The sequence below is a fragment of the Corythoichthys intestinalis genome, chromosome 22, assembly GCF_030265065.1.
Source record: "Corythoichthys intestinalis isolate RoL2023-P3 chromosome 22, ASM3026506v1, whole genome shotgun sequence".
Taxonomy (NCBI): Eukaryota; Metazoa; Chordata; class Actinopteri; order Syngnathiformes; family Syngnathidae; genus Corythoichthys; species Corythoichthys intestinalis.
Genome location: NC_080416.1, coordinates 31,966,331 through 31,991,546, shown reverse-complemented (window position 1 = coordinate 31,991,546; position 25,216 = coordinate 31,966,331). Strand labels below are relative to the sequence as shown.

Genomic DNA, 25,216 nt, shown 5'->3' with positions numbered 1-25,216 from the left:
CCAAGAATGGTATTCATGGGAGGACTCCACCGAGGAAGCCATTGCTGTCTAAAAAAACATTGTTGCTCGTTTAATGTTCGCAAAAAGGCACTTCGACACATCACAGAAGTTTAGCAAAATATTCTGTGGCCTGATGAAATCAAAGTTGAATTGTTTGGGAGTAACACACATCATGTGTGGAGGAAAAATGGAACAGCTCACCAACATCAACACCTCATCCCCACCGTGAAGCATGGTGGAGCGAGCATCATGATTTGGGGCTGTTTTGCTGCCTCATGGCCTGGACTAGTTGCAATCATTAATGGAAGAATGAAATAAGTTTGTCAGGTTGTTTTGAGGCCGTTTGTCAAATAGATGAAGCTAAAAAGAGGATGGATGCTGTAACAAGACAATGATCCAAAACACATAAATAAATCAACTTCAGAATGGTTTCAGAAGAACAAAATACACGTTCTGAAGTGGCTGAGTCAAAGTCCAGACTTGAACCCCATTAAGATGCTGTGGCATTACCTAAAGACAGCGATTCATGCTAGGCATCCCAGGAATCTTGACTGAACTACAGCAGTTTTGTAGAGAAGAATGGGCCAAGATTAATCCTGATCGATGTGCCAGACTGATCTGCACCGACAGGAAGCGTCTGGTGGAAGTTATTGCTGCCAAAGGGGGGCCACAAAATATTAAATGTGATGGTTAAATTACTTATTTCCCCCCCTTCTGCCATTGTTTGCATACTATCCTCATTAAAATATGAAAACCCAGAAATTTTTGGGTGGTTTTAGTTAAAGCAGACACTGTTTTTTTCATCTGTGTAATTTTGACATAGGTCAGATCACATTTGATGGTGATTTTATGCAGAAATGTGAGAAATTCCAAAAGGTTCAGATTCTTTCTATTTGGATGACGTTTTACAACAGGGGCCACCATGATCTCCTGCTTATTAGATTTTATACAATTGAATGGAATAAATATTCGAAAATATGGGGACATAACTGTTCCTCTTAGTCAGGGGTGAAAGTGTCTATAATTTCTTGCCTGAACTCCCTGACATAAAGGTGGCCACAGAGCCAGAATTCTTGATTTTTTTTTTTCTTTCCAATTTTGTCAAACCTCGTAATACCTCCAAAATGCAAAGAAAACTGCTTTTGTCATAGTTATTCCTACAACAGACACACACAACTGGTTTTACACATGCATTCAGGGGCGCTGGAAGTCACTCACAGCAGGGGGTGCTGAGGATCTTTTTTTTTTTTTTTTTTAATGTTTCCCCTCCAAAAACAGCAGTTTCGGATTAAATTTGTCATGCTCACGTTTTCTCCAATCGAGGTGTGCATAATGGCAATGCACACTGCTGGGTAGTTTACGTACTACTACTAGGCTACTAGAAAGACAACGTTCGATTTCACCTACAGTGTGTGTTGGAGTGCTTGTATTGGAAATAAAAGCGCCCGTGTATAATAACGCAAATCAGTGTTGCTAGACGGCGCAATGACACACGACAACATTTGAAAACGAAAAGGTCCAATAAGCCTTAGTATAACAACATTTCACAACACTAAAATAAATTGCACACAAATATCCAACAGCGCTCTGCATGGCGGCAGCTCAACAGCAACAACAAACAATAATATGGCTACAATCCAAGCAAGTCTTACCTATTGGAAGACACCAAAGGTAGATAGAACTATCTTTATAAACATCTTCATTTTCGACCTTAAATTGAATTTTAGAAAAATTTGCTGTTTTTGTAAAGAAAAAAATCGTTAATTTGTTTTTGGGCCATGTTAACGCCTCCTCTTTTATTTTTTTATTAAACCTTTCCTGTTCAGCTGTTTGGAAATCTGAGTGTCAGATTGGTTTGAACAGTTTTAATGTATCACATGGAAGTATGACATACTCCTGTTGTGATCCTTCAACATGCCTCGTTTATTAGTAGAACGCAGTGAACAGGAAGGAGTAATGGCGGAACAGAAGAAAAGAGGGAGAGAGAGAACAAGTACAAACAACAACAAGAAATACATTGAACGCCTACACTAACTATGAATATGTTGGTGCAATCGTTAGCCAATTGTATTTCCAGTTGACACCATGAGGGGGGCCCGATGACCAGGTAAAAAAGAAGAGGGGGGAGAGTCAGAAAGATAACTGTGTGACGGTCCCGGGCGTTTAATTGTTATTTTTTTAGGCTCTTTCAGTCAGCTGATCGTCTCCGCCGCCAGCTGGCTGCCTTTCCTCCCAGCGTGACATGTGCTGATCGACGCCAGACGGACAGACGACGTCGCCGCCGCTGATTGGCCGCGAAGAAAGGGTGCCAAGCTTGAAAAGTCAGACGCTGTCAACTGACAGCTGAGGTCGCATTTGACAGCATTCATGCCACAGTCCTCCTCGCCAGCTGTTTGCTCGCCATTCATTCTTGTGCATTTGATCGTTTGCTAGTTACACTCCTGCTTTTTAAGTAAGGTCTTTTGTGTTTATTGGCTATTGTATCATTTTTGTTCACCACTGTAAATAAGAGCACCGAAGCAGTAGGGGTAAGCTACCATTTCTGTTCAACCTGTTTTCTCCTGTTTTGTTTTGTTATTTCTTTTTTACGATCAGGGTTTAGTTCGTGGGTGGGGCGTAAGTGTAGATTCATTTTGTTTGTTGTTTTGGCCTGGACTTACCCTGAAGCCTACTTCTTCCGCATTTTGTATATTTTGTTCATTGCAAGTTTTATTTGTGTAAATAAATTGTGCCACTTGTGAACTCGAGTGGGTCGTTTTATGTTACGCCCTTAGCGAGTCGTCCGTGGGACGTGATTGGGAGGGGTGGAGTGTACACAAATCAGCCATGTGAAGTGTAGAACCCAGTATTTGTGTGATTCCCTTCTGAGTGTGAGTCTGCTGGTATCCTATTCCATGCTATCTAATCGCTCATCCTGACACTGAGTTTTACTACATGAGTGTGTCTAATTACACCTAGTCATGCGTGACCCATTAGGCATGTGATAGTCCTGCAGAAGAGCGGAATTGCCAGTGGGAGCCATCCCAGGGTCGCAGCTCTTACCCAGCCAATGGGGGGGGGGGGTGATCCAGTGAAGCCCATCTCTCTTTCTGCAGCTCAGCAAAAGGGCCACTGTCATCCCGCTGGGATCCAGGGTGGTCCCGCAAGCCATCCATGCCCCCAGCAACCAACCTTCAGGGGTGGGACGAGGGAACGTGCCCCCACCACCACCGACCCACGAGCCACCCCCACAGTCCCACAATAGGCATGGCACACTGCAGGACCCCCAGCGGCCCACCAAGCCCAGCCACCGACCCGCGCTGGAGCGCAGGGAGGCAGAAAAGATGGGGGAAGGCGGAAGCAGGAGAGCGCCGAGAGGGCATCGCGGGATCGGAGCCTCGCAGCCGGCAGCCCAGGTAGAGAGGAGGCCACGCCCCGGGAACCACGCCATAGAGAAAAGTGTGGGACCCACCTACCGCCCTATTACTGTAGCCAGGGGCGAACTGGGACCAAAAAGCAGCCCTGGACTTTGACTTAGCCCAGCCCAAAAGAATCGCTGTACGAAGGGAAACACAGACCCTCTAGGGGGGTCCAGGGGCATGCCCCCCGGGATAATTAAAAAAAAAAAATTATTGTAAAATGCATCAATTTCGTGCACTTTGAGAGAAAAATGAAAAAAATGTGTGTAGACTGTGACTGTCTGACTTGGGGTGCTCAAAGTACTGCAAGGCTGAACTGGAGTTGGATTCATCTTTCTGCACTAGCTCTATAATCAACCTGAATAAACAAATGAAAGTATTTTTTAAAAGCAAGTTTTATGTATCCAATTGATTATAATAACACCTATCATCTGTGTCTATAAAATGACTTCATTGTTTATGCCATTATTAATCTTGCCAGACAAATACAGTGATACCTCAGCTCACGAACGCTTAAGCTCACGAACTTTTCGCCTCAAGAACATTAAATTCGCGAGCATATAGTCTCTGCTGACGAACTAGTTTTCGGCGGACAAACCAAACCACGCGGTCGAACAGCGCCACGAAAAGCTGACGCACGCTCACGGCGTCCAAGTTCGTCCCCTCCCTTTCTTTGAGTGTGGATGTGGTTTGTGTTTGATAGACATTTTGGACCATATTGAGTGTACTTTTGCTATTATGGGACCGAAAAAGACCCCACCACAGGCTAGTGTTAAGCCTAAGAAGACATTAAAGAAAATAAGGTATATTTTTGTGTAGTTTTAAGGCTTATTTAGTAGAAAATTATGTTTTATGGGGACCTGGGAATGGATTATTCTCATTTTAATGGTTTATTATGGGAAATTTCGCCTTACACACACTTTCTGGGAACCAATTATGTTCGTGAGCTGAGGTATCACTGTAATAAATTTCAATGAAAATACAATAAATATTTCAAGACAAATCCTGTATACGTAACCTTCATTGGAAAGTATTAACCAGAAAACAAAACGATATATAAATGATTAAAAATATATATCATATCAATTTAACTACCTAAACTCTAAAGTAAAACTATTCATTTTATTAATATTTTGTTATATTTCTTCTGAATTAATATTGATGCTGCGTGTGCATACGTTGTTTTACAGCTAAAATACTAGCCCTTTACTTGGCATTTATTTCATTTAAATCGTAGCTACCTGGTGGAAGTAACCCTCTTCATTCCATCTCAGCCCGGTAGCAACTAGAAACTTAGAAAGTCCGCCAAAGCTATTATCGCTCAATCCTGCCCCTTCATGGGCCATAGCAAGTCTTTCAGAGTCACAGCATCTTCCCAATGGCCCACTTCTTCGTTCTCCTCCTATCAGATTGGCGGTTAACAGCCAGACGCATTGCTGCCACCTGTCGGATTAGGTGCGAACTGTAGATAATCATAGAGGATAGGGGGATAAAAACAGTGATGTTCATATGGCGGCCGCCGGCCGTCCAGAGCACCGGCCGTTCTGTGATCCTCCAGAAGCTACAGATTACCAGTCCGCCCCTGACTGTAGCTGCCAGGTCCCAGACTGGCAGCCATGACCCAGCACCACGATGGGATTGTGTGGGGAGCGTAGTGCTGTGTATGTATTAAAATAGGAGAGCCCGGCTAAGGGCAGTGGGACCGCCGCATGGAGGTTCTACCCAGCTGCTCATCCCACAGCCTTCTCTTTCAACAATTAACTTTTCCAATAGTGCCTCATAGCGTCAGGTGATGACCATGTTATTAACATAAAAAAAAAATTCAACATACATATTTAATCCCCAAAATTAAATACTCCATTGTAAAATGTTTTATACGGAGCCCCCCGGGTGCCAGGGTAGAAAAAATAAAAAATCATAGCTAATCTGTACCCAGAGATTACTAATCTGTACCCACAATTTACTAAACTGTACCCACAGTTTACTAATCTGTACCCACAGATGACTAAACTGTACCCACACTTTAGCAATCTGTACCCACAGTTTACTAATCTGTACCCACAGATTACTAAACTGTACCCACAGTTTACTAAACTGTACCCTCAATTTACCAAACTGTACCCATAGATTACTAAAATGGGGTTTTAAAAGGTAACTATTGCACATTTTCTTTGGTAGCCGTCTACATTTTCAGGTGTCATCAATCAATATGGCATGTTGTGTGTTAGTAGCCGCTAATGCGGCTACTAAAAATAGCTAACTGACAAATAAACACTACTTGAATTAAGCATGCGCGGACACGACAGCAGCACAGAAAATGTGCAAACACAACATGCCATATTGATTGATGACACCTGAAAGACGCCTACCAAAGAAAACGTGCAATAGTTACCTTTTAAAACCCCTTTGTTTGCCGAGGGCAAATGGTGCAGATGGTTGCTCGGTCGGTCCCTCGGCGTTTGGACTCGGAGTCCCCGCTTAACATTGGTGACTACTGTTTCCAGGTCATTGCTAAACTGTGGGTACAGATTAGTAAACTGTGGGCACAGTTTAGTAATCTGTTAATCTGTGGGTACAGATTATTAAACTTTGGGTACAGTTTAGTAAACTGTGGGTACAGATTAGTAAACTGTGGGTACAGTTTAGTAATCTGTGGGTACAGTTTAGTAAACTGTGGGTACAGTTTAGTAAACTGTGGGTACAGATTAGTAATCTGTGGGTACAGATTGCTAAACTGTGGGTACAGTTTACTAATCCGTGGGTACATTTTACTAATCTGTGGGTACAGTTTAGTAATCTGTGGGTACAGATTAGTAAACTGTACCCACAGATTAGTAAACTGTGGGTACAGATTAGCTATGATTTTTTATTTTTTCTATCCTGGCACCCGGGGGGCTCCGTAGTTTTATTTACTTATTAATAAAAAAAAAATTTTTTTAACTCACAAAATACTTTTCTTTCTTCTTCCCTACACTAGGGGGTGCTGCAGCACCATCAGCACCCCACTTCCTACGCCACTGCATGCATTAGGCTACTGCAGTGCTTCTCAATTATTTTCTGTTACCCCCCCCCACCCCCCCAGGAAGACGTAAACGTTCCGCCCTCCAAACTCTTTGCTGCCACTGTAAATATACTGTACTATCATTTGTATATAGAATCCTATTATATAAGTAACCTTCTGCATCACATGCTGTCATTTTTAATATTAGAGGAGAAAAAAAATGAAGTTAAAAAAAACAACAACAAAAAAAACAACACACATACAAACTGTAAAAATAGACTCAAGATACATTTTTTGACCGTTTGATATTGGAAAAAAATAAATCAATAAAATCAATAAACAATCATAAATTCAAATTGGTTAACAACATTAACTCAAGAGGACAATATGCCAAACAATTAGACTGAAAAAAAACTAAAATTCATAGAACGAAAACGACAGTGTCATTGGACAGAGAGACAGTTTTTATTTTTGCTGCAGCCAGTATCAGCTCCTTTGCTGTGGTGTTGAGTTATTTTGCATCGATCAACTTGGTATGCCACCTCATGTGATGATGACAGTGCTCTCTGGTTTACTGATGTAACACTGACAAAGCGGGACGATTTTTGGCAATATTCGGCACGTTTTCGCTGAAAAAAAAAAAAAAAAGAATTCCTGCTGTCTGCTGCGAACTTTTGAGATTTTTTCCAATGATTTGCACAATATCAGCTGACAAAAACCGCAGTAACCCCAACTTCCATCCATTGGCGGAGTTTGACTTTTGGGGCGGGGGGGGCACAACATGTTGATGACCCCGAAACGCAGTGTCAGCAATAGAATTAATTTACAAGAATATTTATAATAATAAGTTGAAAATGTGCGGGGTTTTTTTCGTTCCCCTTCATTCTTGAGGGGAATTCTAAATCAGGCTGCTGGCAGGACAGCTATGCTTTTCACCAAGATCATCATCCACTGAATATGGCAGGCCCACCGGTGTCGTGCCACTGTAGTTACCGCAGTCAAAAATTGTATCCCCTGGGCGGGGCCATTTGGAGCTAGATTTGTGTCTTCATTAGTCGATCAAAAAAAGAAGTTACTTTAATCAAAATAAAAAAGTTGCTTCAATCAAAATATATATTTACAAAAAAAAGAAGTCATTTCAATCAAAAAAAAAAAAAAAAAGTCTTTGAATGCAAAAATAAATCTGAAACTCCAAAAAATGCATTTGAAAGCTATTTTGATTTGATTTTTTTTTTCTGATTGGATTCAATTATTATTATTTTTTTGATTGAAACAACTTTTTTGATTGAAGTAATGTTGTTTTGTGTTTGGGCCACATTTTGGCTAAGACATTTGTGTCTTTATTATTCAATCAAAAATTAAGTTGCTTCATACAAAAAATATATATATTTTCAAGAGAAAAATCACTTCAATCAAAACAAGAGAAAAAAATTCAATCATAGAAAAAAAAAAGTTTTTGAATGCGAAAAAAAATTGAGACTCAAAAATTTGCATTTGAACACTGAATTTTTCATTTAAAAAGTTTTCTTTGATTTTAGCAATCCTTTTTGTGTTTGGGCCATATTATGGGCAGGACATTTGTGTCTAAATCATTCAATCCCCCAAAAAGTTGCTTCAATCAAAAAATAATAATAATAATAATGATAATCAAAGAAAAAAAAATGATTTGAAAAATAAAATAGCCCTCCCCTATTTTTTTATATATATATAAAATATAAATGATATGACCGTGTAAGGTGCTAATCACACGATCTGTTCGAAAAAATAATTTTTGACCCACTATACAACTATATTTTTTTGTTCATTTCATTCATTTTTGTTGTTTGTTTTATTGCTTTACAACTTTTATTCATATAGGAAAGTCAATTACATGCAATGACACTTTTCGGCCACCAAGGGGAGCCATGCCCCCCCTTAAACTCCGAGTATGCTTTAATCTCCTAATTTTTTTATTTTCCCTCGTTTCCTCACATCTAAATGCAAAACCTCAATTTTACCTATTTCTTTAATTCTTTATAATAATTATATAGACCAATTATACTATTTACAGTGGCGGCAGAGAGTTGGGGGGTGGGGTGGTGGCGACTAACTACCTTGAGAATCCCATTTTGGCAACATTAGGCCTAAAATCTTGCGCCCTCTGTCGGTCACTACTAATTAATACTTTAAATCTCTTGTCAGAACTATGCAGCAATAGGCAAATATAAATCTTAGATGTTTCGGATATGATTTTTTAATGGTGTGTCACAGATGTACAGCACTTTCTTTTATTAAATGAGAAAGCTGGCACATTTGGGTTTTTTTTCCATTTCGTATCCAAATGCCTCACGTCGTTGACGGAGGGTGCAGCAGGAGAAACCCTGCTTGCTCTTCTTATTGGCTGGAGCCTCTTCACATCCACGCCAGCTATCAGCCAATCGCAAAGAGTCGCAGTTGCAAGAAAGAGGGGTGGACTTTGCAGAGCTGGTTAGCGGCGACGCGTTCACACACATCGATTGTGCGCAAGAACTATCCACGCAAATTTTCGAGATGGAGAAGAAAATCCCGGACTTTTCTGGAAAATGGAAAATGAAGTCTTCAGAAAGTTTTGAGGAACTCTTGAAAGCGCTGGGTGAGTCACAGACCAAACCCATACTGTGTTATATTCTTGAATGTAACATGATCTATGTAATAATTTGTTCAGACAGTACAGAGTTTCCACTCATCCATCCAATTATCTAGGATTGTATAATTCAACAGCGGAGGATAGATAGATGGTCTGCTTGCGTTTATGCAACCATGCTAAAAAGAGCCAGTAGTACCAGTTATAGTGAGTTAGTATTAGAATTTTGGTGTGCCAATAAGTGAGTTTTCCCCTCATGCGTCCCATTTTAAATTAAAACAATCACTAATCCAGCTGTTTTTGGGGGGCGGGGAGGGGGGGGGGGCAGGGGGAAGACACATATCAGAGGTTAGGAGAGTAACCAAAAATTTAACTCAAGTAAGAGTTGTATTACTTCAAAAATAATACAGTTGTACCTCTACTTACGAAACTGATTGGTTTTGGAAGTAGTTTCTTAACTTGAAAATTCTGTAAATAGAGACGCGTTTTCCATATAAATGCCTTAATCCGTTCCAAGCCCCCTGATTTCAGACATTATTCCTTCATAATGCATAAAATTGCATCAAAAAATGTCACAAGTACATGTTACAATTAGATTATTGCACAATAAACATAAAATCAGAGTTGTGCATAATGTAATAAAAAAATAAAAATAATAATAATAAAGAATAATAGTTAATACACTCATGCAGAGGCGTTGCATCCCATTAAGCAAACCAGGCAATAGCCTAGGGCCCCCCAGAGGGCAACAGATTTAGCACACGCAGCTTTATTGCACTGTCAGAGCAAGAAGTATAAGAAGTGTTTCAACACCATGGAATCATTTGGCAGATTATCTAACTACTCTGTTATCAATCTCAATCAGCACTAACCATGTCTCGTAGATTATACATGTTCAAGAAAGTCCACTCAGTTAATAATACCACATGATTGTCTAAAGAGTGACTCACCAAGTACTGACTGGAAAGTCCTTGCCGGATTGTTTTATGTATATTTTCACAGGCCACCTCATTATTCATGTGACTACTTAAAGAAATGGTAATTTTTTTCCCCAAAAAGTCTATTAATGGGTCTATCGTATTCCTCGTCGAATACTCTATAAGAAAAATATAACATACAGGACAAGTATTTGATATCAAATACTTGTTCTCCCCACTGTATATGCATCTAAAATAATCCTAAACAATTTTATTAGCAAATTTAATACTCATTTCGGTCGGTAGTTCACCAATCAGTGTTTTTTGAGGAATAATTTGAATTTGGTGGGTCGGAGGGCCAATCTGACTACTGATTTCACACAAAGGTACTGTATAAACCTCCGCATCCGATGGTGGTATTTTGTGTTGCTACTCTGTCTTCTATTGCTCCAAGTCTAACTGTCCCCCTTACATGGATATATATGTTGGGTTTTGCCTGGGGCCCCTAGGGACCCTTGCTACGCCTCTGTACTCATGTAAAGCTGTCAGAACACGAGGGGTGAATGAAGAGGACGCTGGGATACACACATACTGTAGAGATCCCTCTTAGCCAATTGGAAGCAAGAGCCAATGGCATAGCAATTATAAGGATCGTTACGTTCAGTAAACTCTTGGAGCTGCGAGTACCAGCCATACTGTATTTATGCCATTTGTATCCTGAAATTTCTTTCTTTAACAAGAGGTAATATTTTCCCATTGAGGCGTGTCTTCACCTGAAAATTCTGTATTTAGAGACGTTCTTAAGTAGAGGTACCACTGTATTAAGTAAGACTATAAGCAGTTATCGAAAAAATCTACTCAAGTACAAGTAAAAAAGTATTTGGTGAAAAGAATACTCACGTAATGAGTAACATTGGGAGTAACTGCTGACAATGTTTGATTTTTTTTTTTTTTAATCTTATTAATTTTTCTCTGCAGTTATCTATATGAACTGTTATTATACTGTACTATTACCTATTTCATAACCACATTAAGCCAAAGACATTTTTAAAATAATCATTGAAGAAAAGGGGGAAAAAAACTACAGAACTGAAGCATCATTGGTCCAAAGAGCATGAGTGCCCTCTAGTGGAGAAAATTGTTGCAAGTTGCAAAACTGAATAGTGAATAGTTCCTTCAGAGTTCCTATTATAAAATCAAAAAGATCATATCAGCGGTTTTTCATGGTCAATGAGTGCCAAATTAAAACAGGGAGAGATGTTAAACTAGGCATGTGCCGGTATGACTGTATAACCTTTAGCCAAAATATCACCGTTTCACGGTATCACTGTATTGCAATTACAGCTCTAAAATGTGTTAATTTGAGATATAATAAAAGGAAAAAACATTTTCCGTTGAACAGGATTTTGATTTTTCAAAACATATTAGCAAATTAGAACATAAGTATAACGTTAAGTTGAAAAAAAGAATAATAATAATAATATTCTAAATAAAATTAAAATAAATGCCGTCCATTAGGTGAGCCTAAACCCACAGCTACAGCTCAACAATATTACCATCAGAACAAAAATAATTAAATTATTTTCCATAAAAAGCACGGGTGTATGACTTGTATCATGTTTACATTATACACACACTGTTTCTCAACACAGACAGTTGCCAGAGAGAAAATAACACCACATGTTTTACCACCTCTAGACATACTAAACATGCTGGAGTTAACTCTTGTAGCTGGTGGGAAACATTCATGGCAGTGTTTACTGACCTTTAATTTTCTATACCGTAATTTGTTGTACAATAAGCCGCTACTTTTTTTCCTTCATTTTGAAACCTGCATCTTATAGTCCAGTGCGGCTTATTTATTGATTTATTTGGGTTAATAGGTAACACTTTATTTGACAGCGGCGTCATAACACTGTCATAAAACCGTCATAATTATGACATGACACTATCATGGGCATTACTGAATGCTTATGTCATTAACACCGTGCAAATTATGTTACTAACTCCATTTATGTCCAGCTAGGATCTTTTACATCCATTAAAAAGTGAGATAATTTGCCAGATAACACTAAATGACATGTTATAATCATTCATAAATGCTCATTACAGTGTCATGTCATAATTATGATTCTCTAATAACAGTCATATGGCGCCACCGTCAAATAAAGTGTTACCATATTCCATAACTAGCAATTTTGAAACCACTGGAACAGTAACTGAAGAAATAATTACCACAGAATATTGAATTTTGATTGTAATTAGCATCTGTAGCGCTACAATGCATGCTAGGAGGCATGTTAGACAACAACAGTCTTGACAGCAGGTGGCAGCAGAGGTTGACGATCTCCCCCAAGGGAGCAGTGATGGCCAAATGAAGCTTCTTGAAGCAATAAAGCTTTCAACCAATTGGCTGCAAAGCTTCATGGTGGTTCATTTGGTTTTATGAAAGTCGTATGATGCCACTGTCAAATAAGGTCTTACCGGTTAATATCTTTTGATGTAAATATCCCATAATACAGTGAGGACAGCTGCGGCTTATAGTCCAGTGCGAACAAATGCCGTTTTCGTGCCAAATTTGGTGGGTAACGGCTTGTAGTCAGGTGCGCCTAATAGTGCAAAAATTACGGTAAATACAAAATCAGTGGAGGTATTGCCTCCTCGGCAGCCAACCACCGCCATCTGTAGCTTTTCTAGCCGAAGTATTCCCATACCAACGATTTTGTTTTCTTCGATGGGGGAAAAAGTTCAGGAGTTTCACCTCCTCCAGCCATCGTGTAGCACAGCTGACTTACTGACATTGAGCAACAACCGGTGGGGGACGGTCGAACCTTACAGCTGCAAGCGAGGGCTTTCTATATGCATTTCTGGGATGTAAAAAAAATAGCTAATACTTTAGGGACGCTATAACGGAAAATGTTTGCGTTTTGAAACCTTGACATTTTCATACCACGGTATACCTTGAAACCAGTAATCGGCAGATGACTACTTTCGAGTAAAGATGTCAATCGATCGGGTCTGATCACGTCATTTTCAAAATATCGGAATCGGCAAAAAAATATCGTCCATGCCTTTTTTTATTTATTTATTTATTTTTTGAAATTACATTGTTTTCTAATTGTATTTAATGTTACAGATAACATGTCCTACACTCATCCAGAGTCTTTAGTTTTGGCTTAAAGTAGGGCTATCAAATTTATCGCGTTAACGGCGGTAATTAATTGTTTTTTAAATTAATCATGTTAAAATATTTAATGCAATTAACGCATGCGCTACACGACCCACTCAAGCATTGTCGCGTTCAATCTATAATGGCGCCGTTTTACCTATATATAGAACTAAAAGGCAGCGCAAAATGAGTAGAGAGAATTATGGCAGTCTTTGGAGCCTTTTCTTATTTGGCTAAAGCCTTATGATCCCTCTCTCGACAATTAGATATATCGTGGGAAGCAATGTGGGGAAGAACGGTAGTAGTTGATCTTTTTCTTACACCCTGTTATTTCCCAACGCAGAGAAGATATATCAATTGGTGCCACTATGCACAGTCATGGTTGCACTTCCCATCATGCATTTGGGCAGAACAGTTAAATGGCTACAGTATCATATACTGAAAGCTCAACAAATACACTAGATGGCAATATTTAGTCACAATATACAAAGTCACATTTATCCTTTAAGAATTACAAGTCTCTCTATCCATGGATCCCTCTCACAGAAAGAATGTTAATAATGTAAATGCCATCTTGAGGATTTATTGTCATAATAAGCAAATACAGGACTTATGTACTGTATGTTTAATGTATATATTCGTCCGAGTTTTATTCATTTTTTTCTTAATGCATTGCCAAAATGTATATGTGAATGATTGGAATTGAATCGGGAGCAAAAAATAAAAAAGCAATCGGATCGGGAAATATCGGGATCGGCAGATACTCAAACTAAAACGATCGGGATCGGATCGGGAGCAAAAAAACATGATCGGAACAACCATACTTTCGAGTCATGTTGAGGGCAGCGCTCTATGACAAAGACCTATTGTTTTACAGTGCTTTATAGACACCACGTGATTGAACAGGCCGGCGTGAACATAGAATGGCAAGCTTGAGTCTGATTGGTATAATGGAGTCATGTGATGATTGGTGCGACGTCTCATTGGTGAAACTGCTGTTGGCATCGCTGGCAAAAGAAAAAAACAATAAAATCTACTATGTAGAATAAAGAGGAAAAATGTAACCAATAGTCGACAGTAGCATTTCTTCTTCACAAATCTACTCAAGTAAAAAGTATGTCTTTGTAAAACTACTCGTAGAAGTACATTTTTCTCAAAAAGTTACTCAAGTAAATGCAACGGATAAAAGGGTTCATGGTTGTTCTGCAAATAATGCAAAATTAAATTTAACTGGGTTCCCTGCAAGGCCATGTCTCTAATAAACAGCTGTGGCAAATACTTTGGCACAAGTGCCCAGGAGAGGTCAGGAATGGGCCAACTAGTGGCATCCATTAAAAATCAAAAGGCAAACAAGCAGTGGAATGTTAGATTCATCTGAAGCAGGGTATTTCTCATGCGGATGTAATTAGAGTGAGGGTAAACGGAACTGAGCCTCAACTTGGGCCCCTGTAGCCATTCAGCAGCTTTGAGACAGACTGCATGGCCCGGGGCCTCCTGGAGCCAAATCTAAGCAGCATGTATGTGATATGCGTCCCTCAATAAAATGAACAGGATGGAACAGTGCTATAGATTGTTAATGACCTTTTTCAATGGAAGTTATTAACTATCCATCTGATCCAGGAAATTACATTATATGATTTTTAAACAATTTATTTGTGCAATGGGACATATCAAAAGTTTAACTCAATACAGTGGTATGAAAAAGTGTCTGAACCTTTTGGAATTTCTCACATTTCTGCATGAAATCACCATCAAGTGCAATCCGATCTTTGTCAAAATTACACATGAAAATACAGTGTCTGCTTTAAATAAAACCACCCAAACATTTATATGTTTTCATATTTTAATGAACATAGCATGCAAACAATGACGGGGGGGGGGGGGGTAAGTGAACCCTCCGCCTAAGGAGACTTAAAGAGCAATAGAAAACAATTTTTACCAAACATTTTAAGTCAGGTGTGTGCCCAGTCACTGATGAGTGGTTTCAAGCTGCCCTGCCCACTATAAAACACACACCTGGTAAGAAATGTCTTAATGAGAAGCATTGTCTGATGTGCATCATGGCTCGGTCAAAAGAGCTGTCTGACGACCTGCGATCAAGGATTGTTGATTTGTATAAAGCTGGGAAAGGATACAAAACCATCTCTAAAACTCTGGACGTTCATCAATCGACAGTCAGAGAACTCTGAAAATGGAGTGACTTTGACACGGTTGCGTCTCTCCCAAGGAGTGGCCGTCCACCAAAGATGATGCCAGGAGTTCAGCACAGAATACTCAGAGAGGTAAAAAAGAACCCTAGAGTGTCTGTTAAAGACTTACAGAAGTCACAGTCCAATATCTCTGTGCACACCTCAACTATATTTAAAATTATGGCAAAGAATGGTGTTCATGGGAGGACTCCACGGAAGAAGTCACTGCTGTCTAAAAAAAAACATTGTTGCTCGTTTAATGTTCACAAAAAGGCATTTGGACACTCCACAGAAGTTTGGGGAAAAATATTTTGTGGACTGATGAAACCAAAGATTAATTGTTTGGGAGTAACGCACAACAACATGTGTGTAGGAAAAATGGAACAGCTCACCAACATCAAGACCTCATCCCCACCGTGAAGCATGGTGGAGAGATCATGATTTGGGGCTGTTTTTCTGGCTCAGGGCCTGGACAACTTGCAATCATTAATAGAAGAATGAATTCAAAGGTTTATCAGGATGTTTTGCAGGAAAACCTGAGGCCGTCTGTCAGACATTTGAAACTAAAAAGAGAATGAATGCTGCAACAAGACAATGATCCAAAACACAGAAGTAAATCAACTTCAGATTGGTTTCAGAAGAACAAAATACATGTTCCAGAGTGGCCAAGTCAAAGTCCAGACTTGAACCCTATTGTGATAATGTGGCATGACCTAAAGACAGCGATTTATGCCAGACATCCCAGGAATCTGACTGAACTACATCATTTTTGTAGAGAAGAATGAGCCAAGATTAGTCCTGATCGATGTGCCAGACTGATCTGCAGCTACAGAGAGCGTCTGGTTGAAGTTATTGCTGCCAAAGGGGGGGCCACAAAATATTAAATGTGATGGTTCACTTACCTATTTTTCCCCCTTTTGTCATTGTTTGCATTCTATCCTCATTAAAATATGAAAACCTTTGGGTGGTTTTAGTTAAAGCAGACATTGTTTTTTCATCTGTGTGATTTCAGATCAGATCACATTTGATGGTGATTTTATACAGATGTGTGAGAAATTCCAAAAGGTTCAGAAACTTTTTCATACCAAAGTAATTTCCTGTTTTAATTGTGTTTGTTTTTATTTTTATTTTTTTATTCAATGTAATTTTTCGAGTCATTTTATCTCTGTTAGTGGATCTTCATGTGCTGTAAAGCACTTTGAATTGCCTTGTGTTTAGAGCTGCAACGATTAATCGATTAACTCGAGCAATTCGATTAGAAAAAAGGTTCGAATCAAATTTTGCTGCTTGAAGGATTCGTTTAATCAGAGTGGTGTTATAGTCGTTTGTTTTGAAACTGTTTGCATTTAGTTTTATTGATTTGGGTGGATACGCTGCCCTGCTGTGGTAACTGTGAATATGACATGACTCATCTAATATGGCTGGATCCAGTTGCTCCCTGTTAAGACCAACATACAGTAAGGTTGTACGTTTATGTTTGAGCTAATCTTTTTTTTTTATGCATTCTTAACACTAGAACTACCAAGGGTGGATAGGTTGATACAAATCACTTTTGTAACCAGTGAAGGATCATTTGACCCAAATCAGCATATCTTTTGTGAGCACTATAGTCCTCATAAGTCATTCTCATTCACACTCGCAAAACCACAGTGTTGGATTGCTCCAATTAGCATCTTGAGTGTTTGTGGGGGAGGGCTGCCTTGGCTTTGTTGGACAGTGGACCGCTCAGGCAGGCAATCGGACGGACAACCTTTTTACATATTCCAAAAGCTGCAGTTTGCCTACAGTACAAGGGACTATGTAATATAAAACAAAACAAAACAGTTTTTAAGTGGTGACATATGACACTTCGCCCTTTTCCCGGGGCTAGGTGATGGAGGTTGTTGCCGAAGCAATTTTTTCTTCTGCGCCTTCTTTGCATTCACATGAGAGCGAGCCAATTCCTTTGCAAGACCCACCAAGAACTCAACCCGTCTCTCTTATATTCAGGATGCTAATTGCAGCTATCCAGAGTGAACCCCACCCCCCTTCACACCTAGGCAGCGACTCCACAGGAGTGTGTAGGGGGGCTTGATTGCTTGTTCGAGTGGTCTATTGTTTGACTAAGCCTAGTAGTCAGTTTGGTATTGGGGTCATTTGACGCCTTTCTGGTATTACTTTATAGCCGACCCCCCCCCCCCCCCCCCCCAAAAAAAAAAAAAAAAAAATACGGGACTTCCAGTGTTAATTTAGTTTAGCGGTATATTTAGCAGTTTGTTGTAGGAATATGTGTTTGAACGATTTGTTGAGAGCACTGTTTAAAAAGTTAGCATTTTATAGCATTTAAGCCAATTGTTTTTTGTTGTACTTCAATCCTCATTTATTTCTTTTTTTTATAATATTGAAGCTAAGCTCTGTTATTCTAATTTATTTTTAAATGCATTTATTGCTCTTGTGAAATGAAAGTGCAATTCTGGATAGTTTGAAAAGTACACGGGAATTTTATTTTGTATTCGGATTTAATTCTATTTTGAAAGTGCAATCTTAACAACCTTAGGTTGGTCTTAACAGGGAGAAACTGGATCCAGCCATATTCGATGAGTTTTGTCATATTCACTGTTGCCACTAGAGGGCAGTGTATCCACCCAAATCAATAAAACTAAATGCAAACACTTTCAAAACTAATCATTACAACGCCACTTTAATTAAACAAATCCTCCAAGCAACAAAATTTGATTGGAAGCTTTTTTCTTAGTGAATTTGCTCGAATTAATCGATTAATCGCTGCCGCACCTAAAAAATTCATTTCATATCTTCAGGCACCACTGTAACCTGAATTTTATCATTTTCCTAATGCAATCTGATATACAGTGCGGAGAACAAGTATTTGATACACTGCTGATTTTGCTGGTTTTCCCACTTGCAAAGCATGTACAGGTCTGTAATTTGTATCATAAGTTCTCTTCAACTGTTAGGGACGTAATCTAATACAAAAAAACAGAGGTTCACGTTGTATGATTTTTAAATAATAAATTTGCATTTAATTGCATGAAATAAGTATTACTTACATCACAAAAATTGAATTTAATATTTGGTACAGAAACCTTTGTTTGCTATTACAGATACCAAACGTTTCCTGTAGTCCTTGACAAGGTTTGCACACACTGCAGCAATGATTTTGGCCCACTCCTCCATGCAGATCTTCTCCAGAGCCTTCAGGTTTCGGGGCTGCTGCCGGGCAACAAGGACTTTCAGCTCCCTCCATAGATTTTCCATCGGGTTCAGATCTGGTGACTGGCTAGGCCACTCCAGGACCTTAAGATGCTTCTTACGGAGCCACTCTTTAGTTGCCTTGGCTGTGTGCTTTGGGTCGTTGTCATGCTGGAAGACCCAGCCACAACCCATCTTCAGGGCTCTCACTGAAGGAAGGAGGTTGTTAGCCAAGATCTGGCGATACATAGCCCCATCCATCCTTCCCTCAATACGGTGCAGTCGTCCTGTGCCCTTGGCAGAGAAGCAGCCCCAAAAAATGATGTTTCCCTTTCCATGTTTCACGGTTGGGACGGTGTTCTTGGGGTTGTACTCATCCTTCTTTTTCCACCAAACACGACGAGCCGAGTTTAGACCAAAAAAGTTCAATTTTGGTCTCATCCGACCACATGACCTTCTCCCATTGCTCCTCTGGATCATCCAGATGGTCAGTGGCAAACTTCAGACGTGTCTGGACATGTACTGGCTTCAGCAGCGGGACCTTGCGTGGGCTGTAGGATTTTAATCCATGACGGCGTAATGTGTTTCTGATGGTTTTCTTCGAGACTGTGGTTCCAGCTCTCTTCAGGTCATTGACCAGGTCCTGCCGTGTAGTTCTGGGCTGATCCCTCACCTTCCTCATGATCAGTGATGCCCCACGAGGTGAGATCTTGCATGAAGCCCCAGAACGAGGCAGATTGACCGTCAACTTGAACTTCTTCCATTTTCTAATAATCGCTCCAACAGTTGTTACCTTCTCACCAAGCTGCTTGCTTATTTTCCTGTAGCCCATCCCAGCCTTGTGCAGGGCTATTATTTTATCCCTGATGTCCTTACACAGCTCTTTGGTCTTGGCCATTGTGGAGAGGTTGGAGTTTGTTTGTTTGAGCATGTGAACAGGTGTCTTTTATACAGGTAACAAGTTCAAACAGGTGCAGTTACTTCCGGTAATGAGTGGAGAACAGGAGGGGTTCTTAAAAAAGAACTAAGAGCTGAAATATTTACTAGTTGGTAATGGATCAAATACTTATTTCATGCCGTTAAATACAAATTTATGATTTAAAAATTATACAATTTGATTTACTGGATTTTCGTATTAGATTCCGTCCCTCACAGTTGAAGAGAACTTATGATACAAATTACAGACCTCTACATGGCTTGCGAGTGGGAAAACCAGCAAAATCGGCAGTGTATCAAATACTTGTTCTCCGCACTGTATATAATAACACCGCATTTGCCAAAACCCAGTATTGCAAAAAGAAGGGCACTGGGTTTGGAGTGATGCAAAACACAGATGCCTTTTGGACATTTTCTGACATTTTACAACTTTGTGCTCAGGTGTGAATGTGTTCGTGAGGAAAATCGCCGTGACGGCAGCCTCCAGTCCTGCAGTGGAAATCACCCAGCAGGGGGAAAGTCTGTCCATCAAAACATCAACCAGCATCCGCACTACCCATGTTTCCTTCACTGTGGGTCAGTCGTTCAATGAAACCACAGTAGATGGACGCCCATGCACGGTATTTGACATTCTGGTTCAGACCATATTTTCTAACTAGGGGTGTAACGGTACACACAAGTGGTACGTACCTCGGTACAGGGGTCACGGTTCGGTACAGGTTCAGTACAACAGGAAAAACAAAAAGGCGTTTTTTTTTTTAATCACAGAATTTGAAAGTTAAGTGAATAAGAGAGTTAAGTAAAACTAAACAGCAGCTCTTAATAAAGTGGAAAATAAATAGAAGAAAACATCATAACAATAAATACACATTGTTTATTTATTGTTCAAACATTCTTTAATTCACAGTTTATGTGCAAAAATAGACAGCAACTCTTTTTGTAGGAATGGACTGAGATAACAGTTAAAGTCAGCACTCGCCAGCTTGGTAACTTTTGAAAAAAAAAAAGACTATACTATTTTTAATGTTGGATTACACACAGTTAACTGTAAACCTTTACCAGTGAACATACACGACCACATAAGATATATTTTGATATTGGCTAAAATAAAATAAAAACTGCAAATGACTTCAGGGAACATACTTTTTTGCTGTACTAGAATAAAGTGTAATTGCCGCAGACAGCAGAAAGCCAAATCAATTAAGACGTCACTTAAATACATTAGACCCGGCACATTAATAAGCCGCTTGATTTGTTTTTTTGTTTTTTTCAGCAAAAACAAACCAAATGTTGCAAACAATCATCCCGCTTTGTCAGTGTTACATCAGGAATGTAAATTAAAGTTATACTTTATTATAAGTTGATCTATATTACTTTTTCTTCTTTAATATTGAAAAAGGCACAATGTTATGCAGAGGTGTACTTATAATAATAATTGTATAGACAAATGATACGATTTACAGTGGCGGCAGAGAGTTGGGGGGCGCAAAAGTAACTAGTGCTGCATCTATCAATTATTTAAGTAATCGATTAATCTATCAAATAGTTCGTTCGAATAATCGAGTAACCGGATAAGGAACGTTTAATGTGTTGCTGAATAAATTTTAGGATATGTTAAATGAATAAACAAGTGTTTATGCTTGCAATAATACTTATTTTGGCTTGCTATGATTACACATTCAAAAAAGCATTAAATGTGAATACAAAATAAAATTCCCAAGTGTTTTTTTTTTTTTTAACTATGCAGAAATGCACATTCATTTCAAGAGAGAAATAAATGCTTTTAAAAATAAATTAAAATTCCTGAGCTTAGCCTAAAACGGTATTAAAAAAATTGATAAATTAGGATCGGAGTACAACAAAATAATAATTGGCTAACTTGCATAGTACACCTCCACTAGCTTAAATGCTATGAAATGCTAAATTTTTATTTTTTACAATGCTTTTAACAAATCGTTCACATACTGTATTCCCACAAAAAAAACTGCTAAAAATACCTCTAAACAAAAATACGAATGCATAAAAAATCATTTTAGCTCAAACATAAACTAGAGATGTTCCGATCGATCGGGATGTCCGATCACGTCATTTTCAAAGTATCGGAATCGACAAAAAAATATCGGACATGCCTTTTTAAAATATATATATATTTTTTAATTAAATCGTTTTCTAATTGTATTTAACGTTACAGACATAATGTGTTACACTCTTCCAGAGTCTTTAGTTTAAGCTTAAGGTAGGGTTATCAAATTTATCACGTTAACGGCGAGAATTAATATTTTTTACATTTATCACGTTACAATATTTAACGCAATTAACGCATGCGCTGCACGACCCACTCACGCTTTGTCGCATTCAATCTATAATGGAGCCGTTTTACCCAAACAGTATATAGAGCTAAAAAGCAGCGTAAAATGAGTAGAGTGAATTTTGGCAGCCTTTGGAGCCTTTTTTTAAATGGCTAAAGCCTTACAATCCCTCTCCCATAATAATCGTGGGAAGCAATGTGGGGAAGAAAGGTAGAAGTTGATCTTTTTCTTAACACCCTATGTTATTTCCCAACGCAGAGAAGATATATCAATTGGTACCACGACGCACAGTCATGGTTGCACTTCCCGTCATGCATTTGGGCAGAAGTTAAATTGCTACAGTATCATTTACTGAAAGCTCAACAAATACACTAGATGGCAATATTTAGTCACAATATACAAAGTCACATTTATCCTTTAAGAATTACAAGTCTTTCTATCCGTGGATCCCTCTCACAGAAAGAATGTTAATAATGTAAATGCCATCTTGAGGATTTATTGTCATAATAAACAAATACAGTACTTATGTACTGTATGTTGCATGTATATATTCGTCCGAGTTTTATTCATTTTTTTCTTAATGCATTGCCAAAATGTATATAATCGGGAAAAATTATCGGGAATGATTGGAATTGAATCGGGAGCAAAAAAAAAAGCAATCGGATCGGGAAATATCGGGATCGGCAGATACTCAAACTAAAACGAACGGGATCGGATCGGGAGCAAAAAAACATGATCGGAACAACCCTACTTATTACCTTATGTTGGTCTTAACAGGGAGCAGCTGGATCCACCCATGTTAGATGAGTTATGGCATATTCACTGTTGCCACTAGAGGGCAGTGTATCCGCCCAAATCAATAAAACTAAATGCAAACACTTTCAAAACAAACCATTACAACGCACCTTTAATTCAAGCTTTTTACTAATCGAATTACTCGAGTTAATCGATTAATCGTTGCAGCACTACGTGAAACGGGGGGAGGGGGGCGTAACAGAAAATAATAGAGAAGCACTGCATACAGGTTCGGTATAGGACAAATATGGTTACACTCCTAATTCTTACTCAAACATGTGGCTGTGTGATATTGCTGGGCTCTGGTCTTCATTTTAATAAAGGATGCAGTCATGTAATCTTACTTTTCCTGCTAAAGAAACCTTTTGTTATTTCTATTTTACGAAGAGTTTTCCTACATGGGAATCAGAGAGCAAGATCAGCTGTGAGCAGACATTACAGAAAGGCGAGGGACCCAAGACGGCTTGGACGAGAGAGCTGACTTATGACGGAGAGCTGATACTGGTAAATCATTTGAGTGAAGAATTGTTTCCAAATCGATGGATAAATGGCGACGGTTAAGCCTTGATGCTTTAAAGCATCTAAGTCTAAGGGAAACATTTTTTCTTTGTTTTTCCAGACAATGACAGCAGGGGATGTTGTCTGCACCAGAGTCTATGAAAGGGAATGAAGAAATGACAATGCTGCCATACCAAACTCCCCTTTGTGCCCAACTCGCCTGCCGAACTCTTCCCATCTGTACTCCGAAAAAAGGCCAATTTGCCCGGACCGAAAATGACTGTTTAATTCACGGAAAATTGAAACTCCCCTGATTGTAAATTTTTAGCCAAGCCAAACCTGGGCATTGGGATTTTAACAATCTTTACAAGTTTGACTATTTTGATTGGTTTTGGGGGCATTAAATAATCAGTTATTGTCATGTTATCAAATATTATATTGATATCATCATAAAAGTATTGGCACCCCTGCAATTCTGTCAAATAATGCTCAATTTCTCCCAGACAATGATTGCAATCACAAATGCTTTGGTAGTAATATCTTCATTTATTTTGCTTGCAATGAAAAAACACAAAAAAGAATGGGAAAAAAATGTGATCATTATCATTTTACAAAAAACTCCAAAAATGGAACGGACAAAGGTATTGGCACCCCTTAGCCTACTTGCTAGCACAACCTTTAGACAAAATAACTGCTTCCGGTATCCATCAATGAGTTTCTTACAATGTTCTGCTGGAATTTTAGACCATTCTTCTTTGGCCAACTGCTCCAGGTCTCTGAGATTTAAAGAGTGCCATTTTCAGATCTCTCCACAGGTGTTCTATGGGATTCAGGTCTGGAGTCACTGCTGACCACTTTAGAAGTCTCCAGTGCTTTCTCTCAAACCATTTTCTAGTGATATTTGAAGTGTCTTTTGGGTCATAGACTTCAGACTTTATAATTCCATGCACACGGTCAAGCAGTCCAGTACCAGAGGCAGCAAAGCAACCCTAAAACAGCAGGGAACCTCCGCCATGTTTGACTGTGGGGACAGTGTTCTTTTCTTTGAAGGCCTCGTTTTTTTTTCCTGTAAATTCTGTGTTAATGCCTTTTCCCATAAAGCTCTACGTTTGTCTCATCTGACCAGAGAACATTCTTCCAAAATGTTTTTGGCTTTCTCAGGTAAGTTTTGGCAAACTCCAGCCTGGCGTTTTTTATGTCTCTGGGTCAGACGTGGGGTCTTCCTAGGTATTCTACCATAGAGTCCCTTTTAATTCAGACGCGGACAGATAGTACGGGTTGACACTGTTGTACCCTCGGACTGCAGGACAGCTTGAACTTGTTTGGATGTTAGTCGAGGTTCTTTATCCACCATCCGCACAATCTCTCATTGAAATCTCTCGTCAATGTTTCTTTTACGTCCACATCTAGGGAGGTAAGAACAGGTGCCATGGGCTTTACACTTATTGATGAGACTTCACAAGGTAGACACAGGAATATTCAGGTCTTTGGAGATGGACCTTGAGATTGCCCGTGCTTCCTCACAATTTTGCTTCTCAAGTCCTCAGACAGTTCTTTGGTCACAATTTTGCTTCTCAAGTCCTCAGACAATTCTTTGGTCTTCTTTCTTTTCTCCATGTTCAATGTGGTACGCACAAGGACACAGGACAGAGGTTGAGTCAACTTTAATTCATTCTTACTGGCTGCAAGTGGGATTTAGTTATTGCCACCACCTGTTGCGTGCCACAGGTAAGTAACAGGTGCTGTTAATTACACAAATTAGAGAAGTATGACATGATTTTTCAAAGGGTGCAAAATACTTTCGTCCAGCCCATTTTTGGAGTTTTGTGTAAAATGATGATTTAATTTTTTCCCCCATTCTCTTTTGTGTTTTTTCATTGCAAGCAAAATAAATGAAGATATTACTACTAAAGCATTTGTAATTTAAATCATTTTCTGGGAGAAATTGAGCATTATCTGACAGAATTGCAGGGGTGCCAATACGTTTGGCCAGCAAAGATGATTAAAACTCTTTTTAATTCTGCATTTAAATCTAAAACCTTTTGTATCACCAAAAGTGTAAGGATTCTTGACGTATCAAACAAAAATGATGAGACATTTATTTTCAAAACCTTTGTCAAGTTTTCGTCTTTTTTCAAATTGAGGTTTTGCATTTAGATTGTGAGTGGAAATACTATTAAGAGATGGAGGTTGGAGTTACCGGTGTTTTTGTT

General features: G+C 39.1%; 1 protein-coding gene across 1 annotated transcript; it reads left to right on the top strand.

The window, feature by feature from the left end:
• The first annotated feature begins 8,855 nt into the window (after positions 1–8,855).
• Positions 8,856–23,518, top strand: crabp2b (cellular retinoic acid binding protein 2, b). Its single transcript, XM_057828158.1, has 4 exons — positions 8,856–9,010; positions 19,843–20,021; positions 22,893–23,009; positions 23,125–23,518. The coding sequence occupies exons 1-4, from the start codon at positions 8,929–8,931 to the stop codon at positions 23,173–23,175; spliced, it is 429 nt and encodes a 142-aa protein (XP_057684141.1). The 5' UTR covers positions 8,856–8,928; the 3' UTR covers positions 23,176–23,518.
• The last annotated feature ends 1,698 nt before the right edge of the window (positions 23,519–25,216 follow it).